General features: G+C 34.7%; 1 protein-coding gene across 1 annotated transcript in view; it reads right to left on the minus strand.

Moving 5' to 3' along the window:
- The window catches only part of PTPRQ (protein tyrosine phosphatase receptor type Q), a 100,032-nt gene extending 88,881 nt beyond the window's left edge, over positions 1–11,151 (minus strand). The window contains exons 1-8 of the mRNA XM_053943543.1: positions 11,098–11,151; positions 10,494–10,605; positions 9,574–9,800; positions 7,320–7,389; positions 5,120–5,319; positions 3,463–3,712; positions 2,190–2,318; positions 1,301–1,447 (exon numbers count right to left, since the gene is read on the minus strand). Coding sequence (XP_053799518.1) covers positions 1,301–1,447; positions 2,190–2,318; positions 3,463–3,712; positions 5,120–5,319; positions 7,320–7,389; positions 9,574–9,800; positions 10,494–10,605; positions 11,098–11,151 — 1,189 coding nt within the window. The remainder of the gene's footprint in view (positions 1–1,300; positions 1,448–2,189; positions 2,319–3,462; positions 3,713–5,119; positions 5,320–7,319; positions 7,390–9,573; positions 9,801–10,493; positions 10,606–11,097) is intronic.
- Between the last annotated feature and the right edge of the window lie 4,478 nt (positions 11,152–15,629).

Raw genomic sequence — 15,629 nt, forward strand, 5'->3', positions numbered from 1 at the left:
GTTTATATAATTTTATTTCTATTATATATTATATATATATAATATGTGTGTATATAAATATAGATATAATATATATATTATAGATAGAAATTATATTGTTTACATAATTTCTTCATTAAACTTTTAGTCTTAAAAATATTGTCATTTCCATAGGATCACCAGAGGTAAAAAGCATTTATATTCCATAGAATGATATTCAGATTTGATACAAAAGAAGGGGCTTTTTTTCTTAATACACTTCAATAAAAGACAATTTTGACATTACTTGCATAAGGGTGATTTTTAGATTTGGCATTGAAATAGGACATTCTGTGTTATGCTAAAAGTACCCCAAACCCACCAAAATTCCCTTTGGCTTCTGTCAGTGCATTTCAACACAAGATGAGCACCTGTACTGAGGTAGGTCATCTCTGGAAATTGTCTCTGAGAGCTGCCAAAAGATGATCACTCAGGAAAGAATATGACAAATAAATCAAGATAGGTTTTCCTCCCAGCATTACACCTTGACAACAAACATTGCCAGCAATCCTGAGGCAGAGATTTTCTAAATTTGTATTGTGTGGCATAAACGTAAGACAGAAATAACAGTCTTGAAACTGCCTCTCTATTACACATCAACTCTCAATTTTTCCTCTTTGCATCCTCAAATGCTGGCCAAGAGTCCCACACAATCTCACCCACATGTGAGATAAAGCTGCATTTCCCTGCAGCCAAGGACTTTAACCTGGTGAGTTGACTATGTGGGACCACAACTCCACAGAACAGAGGGCTCAGCGGCAGAGCCAAGTACTTGGCTGTACTGGGACAAGCCCTCCATGTGGGGCCTGCCTCGCTGCTGAGGGTGGCTCCATCACAGACGGGGCCTTGGATTTGGTGAGGATGAGTCACAGGGAAGGTTTAATAGGGAACGAGAGGGCTGTTCGAGCCAGCAGCGGGAATCTGCGCTGGCTTTCTTTTCTTCTTGCTGCCATCTAACGGGGGAGAGGGGGCTCTACAACTTAATTACTGCACCTAAACTTTCGTTTAGAAAGACACTACATTTGTTTCACAATCTCTGAAGACCTTCGATAGTGGATAAATGTACTGACAGAGTATGAACATGACAAAAATAAAAAGAAATAAATGACAAAATAATCTTCAGCGGATTTATTTTCTTTAGTATTTTGTAATCTTTTCTCCTCTCTTGTAGTGCTCTTCCAGCCATTCTCTCCTTTGCAAAGTACCTTTAAGGCTCTGAAGGGAAAACTGAAACCCTTTATCACGTTCAATCCATTTGTTTTGTCTCTCTATGCTTACTTACCATCTGCAGGAGTGGAAACTGTAAGGTTGGTCTTTGGCCCCACCCCAGCACTTGTCTCAGCACTGACGTACACATCATATGCTGTAAATGGCACAAGGTTACTAAACACAAACTTAAGGTCTTTTGTACTGTTATCCAGAACATGACCTGGAATTAAAAACAAAGAGATTTTAGGTCTAAAAGAGAAACAGTCTATGGCTACTTTCTAGTATGATGAACAAATGAAAGGACAAGTTTGTTTGGGGAAAAGCTATTAAGAATCAACTTCAGCGGAATAATACTGAATATATAGGGAATAAAACAACAAAATAACCAACCAACCAAACAAGCCCTTTCAAAGAGGTAAGAGTTTTAAGAGTAAAATATTTTTAAAAATGTATCTTACTTTTCCTGTGTGGTCCCATAAAAACATTAGAATACAGTTTATGCTTCTGTCTAACTTAACTACAGGCAGTTCTATAATTTCGTATCTACATGTCTGAGTTCAAAAAAAATGCAAAAACATCAAAACAGACTTAAAGAGACAATCACATACTTCATGAGAATGAAAATTCTCCAGAAATCTTTAACAGAAAGAGAAAAAAGTAAAGATTTAGATATATAAGCACAGCAATTCAGCTGTGCTTAATCTGTCATCTCCTGAATGACTGAGAAGTTGATTTTCTCCATTCCTAGGAATATCTAATGTGAATTTAACTTTATACTCTTCCTCATGATGGACTGACTTTTCCTTTAAAATTAATCTACAAACCATTAAAACATATAATAGTAAAAAGGGATGCATAACATTGCTTTTGACTATCCATTTTTGATTGGCAGGCCCAGAAGAATGTGTAAGGAATAATCATTAAAAAAATCAAAAGAAATGGTAACATCAACTCTGACTTACCAGATGGTCCATACAGCTCAACTCTGTAACTAAATTTCCCTGTTACTATGGTTGGTGGATCCCACATTACTGAGAAAGACTTTGCTGTAATGTTGCTCTTGGCAAAATTCTGTGGTGGGTCTTCTGGAACTTAAACAATATTGGAAAAAGTCTTTGAACATAAAATACTTTATATTAGGATATCCAAGAACCCCATAACAGACAATTCATTTTAAACAATAAACATGAAATATTCCGAAGGGAAGCCATAGAAGCATATCATTAAAATTACTTAATTTATGGTTTAACATAATTCTCAGGGAAGGTATCAAGACTGTTGATAGTATGAAAATAATCTCTAAGAGACAAAGGTGAAAAATAAACTGGAAATTAGCCCTGAAATCATTAGAAGAGAAACAGACCAAAATTTCATTAACCCTAGACAGAGCAGCAAACTAAGGCTGTTGAAATTCTATCAAAGCAATTCAACTGAACATTTCTAGGGGGGAATAAAATTTCTTTTTATCTGAACAGTGCTATCTATTTTGTATGTATGAATGTTTGAAGTAACATCAAACTATTTCAAACAAAAGAATGATGCAAACAGAAAGCCAGAATAACATTCCTCTGGAATGCCTTTTTTGTATAGCTCTATTAACAGTGTTCCTACTACCTAAGCCATTATAAAAGTGCTGCTCATAGACCATTGCTTCCAATTCCAGCTCCACAGTGCACTGCATGTAATCAAAAATCAACTTCATCTGGTACTTAAAGATTTCTTCAGCACTCAACGACTTTCTGCAATAGGTGCAGATTGGCACATAAGTACAGGAGTTTTCTTTATTATTGATTGTTTCTCAACAAAGGCAAAGAAGCTTAAAGTGCATTTCTGTGTACACAAAACACATACTTTTACAATATTATGCCTGACAGTTATGACCCTGCATCTTTATTTTCAATTCTTCTACTATTATTCTATTATTTGCAGTTCTTCAATTTTCCTCAGTTTTTCATAAATTTTTATCTATCCTGAGCATAATTTTGGTATCTTTGACTCTTAACAAGAAGTGAACTTTCCCACATTGTACATTATTAGATACATAAATATATATACATTTTCAATTGATTCCATCAGGTAAAATTAAGTAATCCTGAAAATACAAAAGCATGAAACAGATAAAGACAGATTAGGACAGACGTATCTTGCAGCAGAAAATCAAACCTATATTTTGAAGTTTTTCACATAAATCTGAAAACATTATTTCCATTTTAAAGACATATGTATTTAATGTACCTGATTCTGGTGTCCGGACAATTGCACTGTCAATGTAGCCTGCTTCAGTGGTAACTGCAGAGACTTCAAAAAGATAGGTGGTGTATGGCCTGAGGTTAGTTACAACAAAGCTAATTGGTTCACTCCAAACAGAGCTCATTTGACTTGCTGCCTCTGTACTTGGAGTCACTGTAGTCTGTGAAAGAATTGTAGATTTCCCAAAAGTAGTTGAAGGAGTGGTAGTACTCCACAAAAAAGATTCACTCTTATCCTGTAAGTACAAAATAAGAAACATAATAAGGTGCATCTCTAACCAATAACTGTAAATAAATGTAGATAAAAAAGGCAGAGCATCTTTGAAAAAAAATAACCCTAAATTGGTTCTCCTTTTTGTACCTCAGTTTCCATATTTAGGCAGACTGTGCTAGGGCATCCTGATAGTGACAGTGTTATGGTTTCCTGCCTTATTCAAGAAGATCTGACTGAACAGAAAGTCTGACTGAAGAAATCTGACTGAAGAAATCTGACTGAACAGAAGTATCTCTCCAGGGTTCATTTAATTATTACCAGTTTTCTTTTTCAGCATTCAGCCTCTCTCTTGAAAAAGTTCCCTAGCAAGGTCCTTTTGCATCACATGTATGTTGTATGTGTGTATGTGCATACACATGCATAACATACATATATCCACACAACCAGACAGGAGTTTCTTAATCCATCGTGTCAGAAGATAACTCTGAAAAATTGCTAGGCATTGTGGTGACCAATGCTTATGGTTCAGTAGGTGGCACCCTGCCTTCTCAGTGCTGAGTTAAACCAGCCTGGTGTCAGGAACATTTGCAATGTCTAAGATGATCTTTCAAATAAAAACTGATACCAAATTTATGATAATTTATGTAATTTAAAACTGTCATTTTCATTAAAGCACTAAGTGTAAGAAATTAGAAAAAAAAGGTCAAAGGAAAAAAAGTTTGGTTACTTGACATTTTGACATTTCAGTAATTGCAAAACTGTACTCAAAGTAAGAAGGAAAAAGAGAAAAAAATTCTAGAAGAGAGATTTTCTTCAAGAAATTCTAAAAGGATACAATGGTTATATGTCTGAATTCAACAATGAGAACAATTCAGACTGCAACCATATTATTGAAAATCACTCTGCTAATCGTGTTCAATTTTTATTTTGATATGAGAAGTATTTTAAAAATATTGAAATGTGCTACACAGAATAAAACATATTTCTAAAATACAAAAAGCATTATCATACTACATGGAAAATAAGACATTTACAATACTATATGTTTTCACTGACCAAAAATAAACCCTGTAAGTTCTTGGCTTTTTCTAATTGAATAGTGTGTAAAACAAAAAAAATAAATTGAAAGCTGATAAAATCCAGAAATTTTCTATTTCATGATTTTCTGTTAAAAGGGTGCCAAACTTAACTTTTCATAACATTTTACTTTGATTAAACTGAACTTTTAAAGCGAAAGTATTCCATTTAAACTACTTTGAACAGAAAGGTTTGTTTTCATCCATTTTATCCCATCTTGGGACAAAGTCTGTAAGGTTTTTGAATCTTTCTGAAAAGCAAGCCTCCACATTTTTATGTCTCAAATTTTAAATGTAAAACTCTATTCTGTGGGTTGAGTCTATTTCTAATTTAAAAGGTTTATAGCACTTACATTACATTCTGGTAACCTCCCAGACAGAAGGTCCTCTACTTTAACCAAGACATCTTTCACTACAATTCCACTTCTTGCATGTTTCACACTAATCTTGAAACTAGTTATCTTTCCATTTGGTTGCCGAGGGAGAAACCAGATCAGATTTACAGCTGAAGAATTTAAGGCTTCAACTGTGAGATTCACTACTTTACCTGGAGCTTGAAAACAAAACAAACAAAAGCAGTGAGATAAACCTTTCTTCTCAGCGCTGAAAAATAGCAAATTATTCTCTTTTTTTTTTTTTAATGCCATCTTTAGCTTCCAAATTCTGAAGCAAACACATAAAAAGCATTCACATACACATGTAAAGTAGCTGATATACAACCAGCTATTTTTCAATCTGGTTTAAGTGGGAAATATAATTTCAGTCTCATAATATATATAGTAATTGGTTTTGTCAACTTAAAAATATTTTCTTAGAAACCAGTCATCTACTGTTCCAGAAGTAGAAAAAAATTGCCTTTTTTTTTTTCTGGTTAAGAGTATCTGATAACACTAGGTGTTTTATTTCACTTTACCTGTGTCATCTTTTCTGCTGCACATAGCTTAAGTAACTCAATTCAATTGGAATACTAGCTATTACTGCATAAATGCTGCTCTTAGTATCAGTCTCAGTTTCTGTGGCCTTTTGTCAGAGCATCAGTATTAAACACAGCACAAAGGATTGAGATCATCTTAATCAGATTTTACATGCTATTTTACATGCTCAAATCTCCTGTGAATTAGAGCCCTGTGGCCCTGTCTTAGTGCTGCCTACACGTGGCAGACTCAGCAGCAGGTTCTGCAATAGCTGTCTTAGTACTAAAGAGAAAAGGCTTTTCACACTCTTAAAACAAAGACATTCCACAATTACAGACCTTCCACAGGTGAATTGAGACAGCTCCTCCAAGCCTCATATTTAGTGCTTTCAGTCCTGTTAAATCTCTTCCAGATCGTTTACCTCTTTTCCCCTCCTCCCAAACCACAACCTTTATATTTAAATAATTTTATCTTCTGGCTAACTTTCTCACGTTAAATTTCCCATGTTTATGTTCATTAAGATGTTTGGCTTTCCTTAGCCATCAAAGCAAGAATTAGAACAAAAAACAGTTGAGAAAGTAAAAGTATAAATGTTATACGGATGACACATAATTTACCTATAATTTGAAGAAACCTTCCAATTAAATTTATAGTAAGGCATTTTAGGTTTAATAAAAATGTAGACAGAAATGCTTCCAAAAGTAAAGCTTATGTTCTCATATGGAGAAATGCCAGTGCTGTCCTCTGTCAAACATGAGTAAATAATAAACCTCACAGAAATAAGGTTTTTTACCAACAATAATGCACAAATAGTGAAGAAGAATGATCTCACATAGATCCATGTAGCAAGTTTACTACTCCTCCTTATATTGCATTCATAAATTATTGCATTATTTGTGCAGAGTGATGATTTCTGCCATTAATTAAGATATCTCACTCTGCAGTTTGCACAGAAACGGAAAGCAGCCTAAATACAGATGGGCAGGCACTGCCTTGGAAGCACAAGTTCTGTATTCCATTGAGACTGGTTACAAGTGTATGAGCTTGTCAGCCAAGGCACAGCTGCTCCTGGAGCATGAGTGAGATCACAAACATTAAATTAGTAAAGATTGTACAAACTCAGACTATGTGTTTTAATCTTCAAAACCATCAAAATCAAATTTTCATTTCAGATTTTTTTTACCTTCAGAATCAATACATAAAAATTTAATAAAATACATTCTGTGCTGAAGTTCTTAGAACCCATCACTAAACAAATACAGGCTGACTTAGCAGACAATGGCAGAGATGATCCCACAGCAAAGTCTGTCTCCTAGAACTGTTGCAGGCAACAGCAGATGGATCCACTTGATAGGTAGTTCTGCTCTGCTATGACCTTGCTTTCTGGAAGCCTTTACCTAGAAACTGGCATAGGAAAACTCCAACAGACTTTGTGTACAACAAACACACCCCTATGGGCACACTCTAAATGCTGTTGTTAGCAAATAGAACAAAAGTTATCACTCAGTGACAGAATAAGAATAAGGATTTTGTTCTAAATGCATTGGAATTTGTTCAAGTATGAAATTTATCATGGAAATTTATTTGAACAAATTAGAGCAAACTTAATCAATATAATTAACAGCTTTATTAAATTTACCACTTTCTGCAGTCTGGAAAAGGAAAGGATCACTAAACACTCCAATACCAGCACTGTTCTCAGCAGCAACCTACAGGAAAAAAAAGAATGGATCCCCATTAGAAAATCTACAGTATATACAGTTTCAGGGAATATGAAAATCCTAAGGATATACAGAGATACAACTTTTAGCATTTAAACTATAAATATACAGATGAACATGCACCTTATAGTTGTGTTGTATAATTTATGCTCAATGTTTAAATGTAAAAAAAAAGAGAGAAAAAGTATGTAACAGCATAAGAATTGAGAAAACCACATATGAATATCCAAACATAAAAAGAGGATCCCTATTTTATGCCAAAATCAAGAGCAAGAATAACATCAGTAACACTCCTTTTTCTTATCACAATACACTTAACCCAAATTCTGCATTCCTATTTTACTTACTATAACTTAAAAGGGTAAAAAGGAGAATAAGTTGCCTTTTATTTCTCTGTGTCCTGTAGGTAGCAAGAGCAGGTGAACCTTCCTCAAAGCAGAAACCAAGGAAAGCATGACTTTTTGCAGGAAGGCAATAGGTCAGGGGGAGTGTAGATGCACTTTATGATGGAAATGCTTCAGTGCTCACAATCATAGAAGAGTCTTCCCACAGAAGAGCAATATACCAAGACTTTGGTAAAATTTATGGAGATGAACAAAACAACAATGCCATTTGCTCTGCAATATAGGGTTTGGTGACAATTCAACTCAGTGATGGGCCATGGCATCCAGTACTTACAAAGAAAGAGGAAGAAAGTCTAACTTCTTTTTTTTGAAAATAAGTAAAAGGGACAAAAAAAGGTAAACATGACTAAAATTTCAACAGTGATGGTGAGAGTTGTGGGAAAGAAGAAGGAAAGTGAAAAGCTCTCCAACAAGGTTATAGCTGGCAGTGTAAGGCAACAAGGTTGTGGCCCTGTGGTTAGGGAGCTGACAGCGCAGACTGTGGGGAAGGCAGGGTGAGAAGGGGTGGGTATGCAAAAACTAAGTGTGGATCACTGTAGAAGTGACAGACAGCACACAGGGGGTAGCAAAGGACAAAAGAAAACAGAAGGCCTCAGGACAGAAAGGGAAATTTGTTCTAATCACTTCTTGGCACTAAGCAGTGAGCTTTTCAAACACTGTAAAGATTAAACAAAAGGACAAAGCTACAACAGACAAGCACAGTAAAAGAATACAAGGTAGCATCAAAGACTTAATCTACAATGACAAGAAGAACCTGTGTCACTGACTAGCTCCTTCCTAAGCCACACAAACACATGCACACCCACCTCATGACTACAGCCAACCCTACCTACATATGCTTCACAGGGACACTGACTTGAAACATTCTTAGGCATTGATAAATTCTATGGTTATATTGCAATAGCTGAGGAAATTGACTGGAGATCTTCATGGGGTTGACATTCTGACAGTATTTAAATTACACCATGTAAATCTTAAGCTATGTCCTCACCTAAACATTGTTTTTATTACCCCATTTCAAGGGAGGTATTGCAGAAAGAGGTCAGAAATCAAACTAGTATTAAGACAGACATGTAAACTCTTATCTCATGTGTGCCACTTCAAGACAACAGAATGGAATGAAGCAAATCAACACATGGCTTCATTTAATTCTTGGCATTGAAAAGAGGAACACCTACAAGGTTCTTAAGAAAGAGCAAAGCAGGCAAAGGATTGCTTGGCAAATACTGTAAAGAGAGTAGTGGTTAATTTCTGCCCACCTGAAGTCATCTATTGTTGAAGAATTCAGAGATGGATCAGGAGTGCCTAATCTCAGTGCAAACAAGTTCCATGTATGGAAGACATGATTTTTTTGATCTGGCTGAGATGATTTAGTAATCTACATGTAATATGCAAAGCATACCAGTAATTTGAAAGATTAAATCTCAATAAAGATAAAGAAAGATTTAGATGTGTCCAAAAATTCTACCTTTTGCTTTTTATGCTTTACCACATAATGCCATATGTTAATATGAATATCAGTAGGTGGTACATTTCAGAAGGTACATTTCAGTGCAGGTTTGAGTGGAATATTTTAAAATAGATTTTAAAAACATTACTCAAATAAACTCAAACTCAACTAAACAAGTATCTGACAAATATATTTTGTTATATGGCAACAGTAAATAACATGGTCCTTCAGAAAACTCTACAGGAACCTACTATAAACTCATACAATTTACAATAAATCAGAATTCAAAATACTAAGAGGTATTTGTAAAGCTTTTACCATAATTTCATAAGTTGTTCCAGGGTTAAGACTGGTGAGAAGGACTTCCAAGCTATCTGGCTTTGTTGTGACCTGTGTATAAGCTGTTTGCTTCCATGGGCAGACTTCTTTATATTTAACAAGATAGGAGAGAATTCTCCCATTTGGATAGAGTGGTGTGTTCCATGACAGCAGAATCCCAGCAGAACCCACTCTTTCACCTGCAAGGAACACAGGTGGCCCAGGATCTAAAAAAAAAAAAAAAACATTTCAAAAATTATATATATGCACACACACTCACACATACACACACACAAGTACATACATCTAAAACAATTTTTAATTAAGATTCATGAGAGTGGAGACATATTCACAGATTCTACAGAGAAATTAAATTATCTGCCAGCATAACCTCATAAAACTACTGAAAACTGATGTACTTCTGAATAAAAATCTTTTTTTCTTGCTAGAGTCCTGTTAGAAATTATTAGGTTAATTTTGGAACACCAGAAACATTCTTCTGTAAGAATGTAAAAAATGTATTGGTCAAGAACATTGTTAAAAAAATAGAGTTTAATGCCAATTCGACATTTGACATATTCTAGCACTCAATTAAAGTGTACTCTCTTAAAAAGCACATCTGCTTTGGCTACATTTTGTTGGAAATAGCTCTGAACATTTCTTTATGTACCACTGTAGGTAAAAATCAGAGTCTGGCTATTATTACATGACACAATAGCAAATTTTTCAAAAGCTTGTAAATTCTTAAGCTCTCAGAACACTTCTGATTCAGTGAATTTTTAAATAGTAAAAGAAGATGAAAAATTTTAATGACTGTTCAAAACTGATTATAATTTCTTGGACATTACTGTGCACATAATAAACATAAGAAAGCTAAGTTTAAAGAATGAACAAAATTTCATTAGTCATTTTTAACTCACTTGTCACATTTGTTGTCACAGTTCTACTTGCAGGTGAACTATAGACTGAAGAAGAAACTGCAGAAATTGTAACATTGTATGTTGTTCCAGGAATAGTATTGGAAAAATCAGCCTGAAATAGCACATTGTTTCATTTAAGCCTTTTATGACGAATGACAAAAATGAACCCCTCTCCCCTCAAAAAAAACCCAAAACAAACAAACAGACAAAACCCTACAAAACAAAACCCTACAACAACCCTACAAAACAAAGCACAAAAAAACCACAGACAATTTTGAACAATTTATAACTAAAAATAGTTTTCTACATCTGTTAGCCACAGTATTTTGCTGCCAACTACCCTTCATAAAATGTGTACAACATTCAATATTGAAGAACAATAAAATTAACTATTAATTTTATCCCAGAGTCTCCTATCAATGGATCTATATAGTTTTTTTCTGTATTATCATTATCAAAGTAAATATGAAGCATTATAAAACTCCTTTTTGAAAGAATGAACAAAAAAGCAACCTGAAAAATAAGTTTTTAACCCTTAAATTAGCCCATCTTTTTCAGTAAACATAATTATTAATTTTTTAAATCAAGAAATTATATAAAATACCTGTATCTTTGCAGTTCCAATGAAAAACAAAAGCAAAACATCCAGAACAACCATTATTTCTGTCAATATTATATGTTCCTGACAGCAGAATCAAATAGTGCTCCTATATCTTTTTGATGGCTTAGCAGTGAAATGTTGCCTGCATTAATGATTTAAGCAGAGATCTTCCTGGCAAGTACACAATTAATGAGTCTGTACTACTCAATAGCTCTGCCCTTCCCTTGTTAAACTATTAATGAATCCTTGGATGACGGTCTGTGTCCTTCTAGTAGGTTTAAAAAAAAAGCAAGTTCACTACCTGTTGTTAGGTAGCAAACTGTGGATGCTGAAATTTGCTCCCATCCCACCAATTTTTCATTAATACTTTCATATTCATATATGCATTAAACAGCTAAGGAGGAAAGCTTGAATTCCTCATCAGCACAGCATATAAGGAAAAGCTGGCCCTGCAAGTCCTGTAATAAAAGCACTTACTTGATACTCCCTAACTCCAAGATCTAGGTTAACAACAGAAGCATGATCAGGAACAAGAGCCACATGAAATCTGTCTACAAGCCCATGCAGTAGTCTCCAATACAGTGAAAAATAATATGATGAAACATTGAAGAATTTAAGACCTTCTGGCTTTGCAGGTTCTGAAAGAGAATTGTGGAATAAAAGACATTAAATTAGATAACTCCATTTAAAATATATTAGTAGAAAAGCTGAATGGAAAAGCATCCAAGAAGAATTTATTTGCTATACAAAGGATTAGCCTGGATATGGCGGCATGTGATCCTACAGTTGCTACACTACCTCCGGGTTTTCATTGATGGCCTCCCAACTATGCTGGGGTGCCCATTCACAGAGAGCAAGCTCAAGTGTCTCTGCACAGTGCTCAGTTAACAACAAAATCTCTGCACAGTCCTGGGGTTTCTGCTGTCCTCAACTTTAAAGTTAGCACTACTGCTGACATAACTACTGCTAAAGTTGAAATTTAAGATATAGCTAGTGTTTGTTCTGCTGCTAGCCACAGGGTTGGTAACTCTTTTATACATTTCATCTATTTGGAATCTCAGTAATTCTATGAACTCTAGTCAGTTAAGATCCCAAAATCTGGGTAGTCTACTCCTTTTATTAAAGCCAAATTTCCACCTGCTCATGCCACAACATCCCATTTTCTTCTGTTTTTAAATGCACCTTTAAATTAGTGTATTTAAATTTAAAGTATTATTCACTTTAAGCCTAATAATGAATCAGACTTTAAATTCTTCAAGAGGTCATTAAAATGTTATCTACATATATAATTTGTTCACCTGTACAATCTCTGGCCATGTTCATCTGTTTTCTTTTTACTTTAGAACTCATGTACAACTATCAGCTTTCCCCATGCTCATCTTTTAGAGCAAGTCCAGTCAGTAATGCCCTTTGCCTCATTTCAGATTCATCCTTGCACTCAGTCCTCTGTCTGCCTTTCTAACATGGTTCTTCTGAATTCAGACCAAATCTTCTAGTAGTTTATACATTAGTATCATACTGTGCAGTCTGAGTAATGTATAGCTTCAACTCTGAAAGATTTCCATTCCTTTCTTATTTGCTGTGAATATGCTAAAATTATATATCTTTGATGAAATCTTTACACAGACTATGCAAGAAGAAGCACAACTTTACTCCCAAAGTTGAAGTTTCATTTTGAGCTCTGTGACCTTTTTGAGTTACTTACAAACAATTATTTAAATGTCTCTGAACATTTACTGGTTTTCAAAAGGACAATTTATAATTTTATCTCCTTACTTGTGATGACTTTTTTCTTCACAGCCAGGGAAGAATCCAAGCCTTTAATTGTTCTTAACTGAAAAAAGTATTCTGTCCCAGGGGTCAGATTTTTCACTACAACTCTGCTGTCATAAATAGTTCTGGTAAGCAGCTTTTCATTATTCATCAGACAGTATGAAAGCTATCAAAGCAAAAGTATTCCTTGTATTAGACTATTTAAGTTCATAAAAGTAATGCTCAGAGATGGCAACTACCTGTTATTATAAAAATATTTAGAATACTTTCCACATTTTAAATAAAAAATAATCAAGGAGCTTTATATTATGTTCCACCAATGTAGAACTCCAGCATTCCTTAACAGCCCAGTAATGAAAGCAATTACTTTAATATTTAAAAGTAGATGGAATACGCAAAGTGAAGTTGAGGCTTACAGGGTTTTGCTCTTGGAGGAAGGATAATAAAGTGTACTCTGACTGTTCAGTCTCACAACTATACTGATAAACTGTACAATTAAGCAACTCTATACCTTTCTGGCAAAAAAAAAAAAAAAACAACAAACAAACAAAAAAAAACTCAAAACAAAGCAACAAAAAAAAACGCATAGCAAAACAAAATCATAAAATCCCAAACAACACCTAAAACCACTCAACCAAAAACACCCATGCAGTGTTCAGAGATGAGATTCTGAAGACTCCCAAGGGATCAGTCACTCAACTCTATTCACTGCTATACCTTGCAAATTCGTCTGTGAAGAGCCACTGCAGAGAATAAAAGGGCTGGAGATATCAAGACATTGAAATCTGGGGACTGAACTCCTAGAGGCTGAGGATTCCTTCTGACCTTCCAGACAATTCTAAGGTGACAAAAAAAATTCCTGCAGCAGTTCTTTCTGTGGACGTAGAAGAGTGTCCCTGCAGACTGGTTCCTATTTACACTAGTGAGAGGCAAGATGTAGACCATGCCTGCCCTGCAAAGGAGGGCACTGGACCTCCAACAAACACCACACATTTGTCATGCATGGCACTTAATACTGAAACCAACTAGGGTTGCAATTGCCGGCAAAGTGAGTCCTGTCCTCCCACTAGTCATTTCCTCCAGCAGAAAGGGGACGTTGTACACATGGCAGTGACCTGAAAGCACTGGGGTTAGCTGCTATTCATCCAGGGAGCTGGTTAGCTGCTATTCATATGGGGAGGAATGATCCATTTCCCTTCTGTCTATTTTACCAGCACAGTGCCTGTTTATACAAACAAAATCTTGGAAACTGTCATCATCTTATTAGAATTACAGCACTGCAAGATGCTAGAAGCAAAGCTATAGATTAAAGATTTACATCTAGTATAAAGAAGTTAGGAAAGTACCTTTTGTGCACTCTTCACTTTGCAAACTACAATATATTGCATAGAAAGTTGGTAAGCAGGGATGATTAATTTTAAATGATTAGTAAAACAATCCCTTTTATGCAGGTGCACTTTACTAAGCAACGAGTCTACGAAAGCCTTTCTCATTAAAGATTTAAAGATAAGCTCATTTATACAGATAAAGCACTGTCTAATGTGACTGATTGCTCTGAGCTGCTGAACAATAATACCATGACATAAAGATCAATATTACACATGACAATTATTTTCCACAGAGTGGCAAAAATAGCATTATCACATTCAAAAGTGGATCTGAACTGTTTCAAAACATTAACAAGATAATTAAATTTAATTTTAAAATTTTTAAATATGCTCCAGGCTGCACCAGCAAATAGTGTGAGAGTTTAACTGGCTGCTCTTATCCTTTGAGATCAATGCAGGTTTACACTAATGAAGAGAGAAGAAATGTCAAGGAACTATCCTAAGGATACTTAGATTTCAGGTTTAGGTTAGGATATAATTGGAGCCATGGGAGAGCAGAAGGAAAATAATTGGGCACTGCAATATTGGGGTAAAAATAACGTAGACCATCAAAACATGATTTGCAAAACATGCTTTGACTCATGGTAGTGCTATGTACCAAAGAATATCCCATTCAAGTAAGTTAACTGTGAAAGATTATACCTAAAAATCCATATTGATTCAAGTGATGTGTTAAAACAGCAATATACTAAGTTTTGTTGACCACATGTCAATACAGTGGCTACAAAATGCTAAAGGTAATACAAGACAGACTGCAGAAGCCAGGATACAAAAGAGAGACTGGCTGCATGTCATAGCAAAACAGGATCCATGCTATGTAGATGCTATTGTGGATCATTTTTGACAGAGAACTAAAATAAGGAATTATGAGAAATTGAAAAAATTGAAGTTTATAAAATCATAAACGGTATGGTGAACTGGGAAGTACTGATTTTTTTAAAAAGGGCATAACAAAATTGTGAAGTATAAATAACAAAATAAAAATCAGGAATAGTCCCTGTTTTTCTTTATCCAATTTTACTCAGGAAATCCCTAAACTATTTACTGACCAAGGCTGGAAGGACATGGAAGGTGTTAATGGTTTTCAGTTTTGTCTAATAAATTGCTATATATTTTTTAAAACCCCATAATTATTCTTTAACTTTCTAAACAAAACATTTACAGTCTTCTGTAAGGAAGGAATTTTTTATTTTTCACTTCAGTTAAATTAATTTGCATTACAAATTTGAAAAGCTAAGAAAAAAGTATAATGTTGCAATTACATTCAACCCTTGACCTGTGATCTTTTTTATTTCACACTACTTGAAAATCAGGTTTTGAGAGCTATTAAAAGTATAATTTTTTAAATTGTTTTGTAATAGTAAGTACATATTT

Source organism: Vidua chalybeata, chromosome 5 (genome assembly GCF_026979565.1).
Source record: "Vidua chalybeata isolate OUT-0048 chromosome 5, bVidCha1 merged haplotype, whole genome shotgun sequence".
Lineage (NCBI taxonomy): Eukaryota > Metazoa > Chordata > Aves > Passeriformes > Viduidae > Vidua > Vidua chalybeata.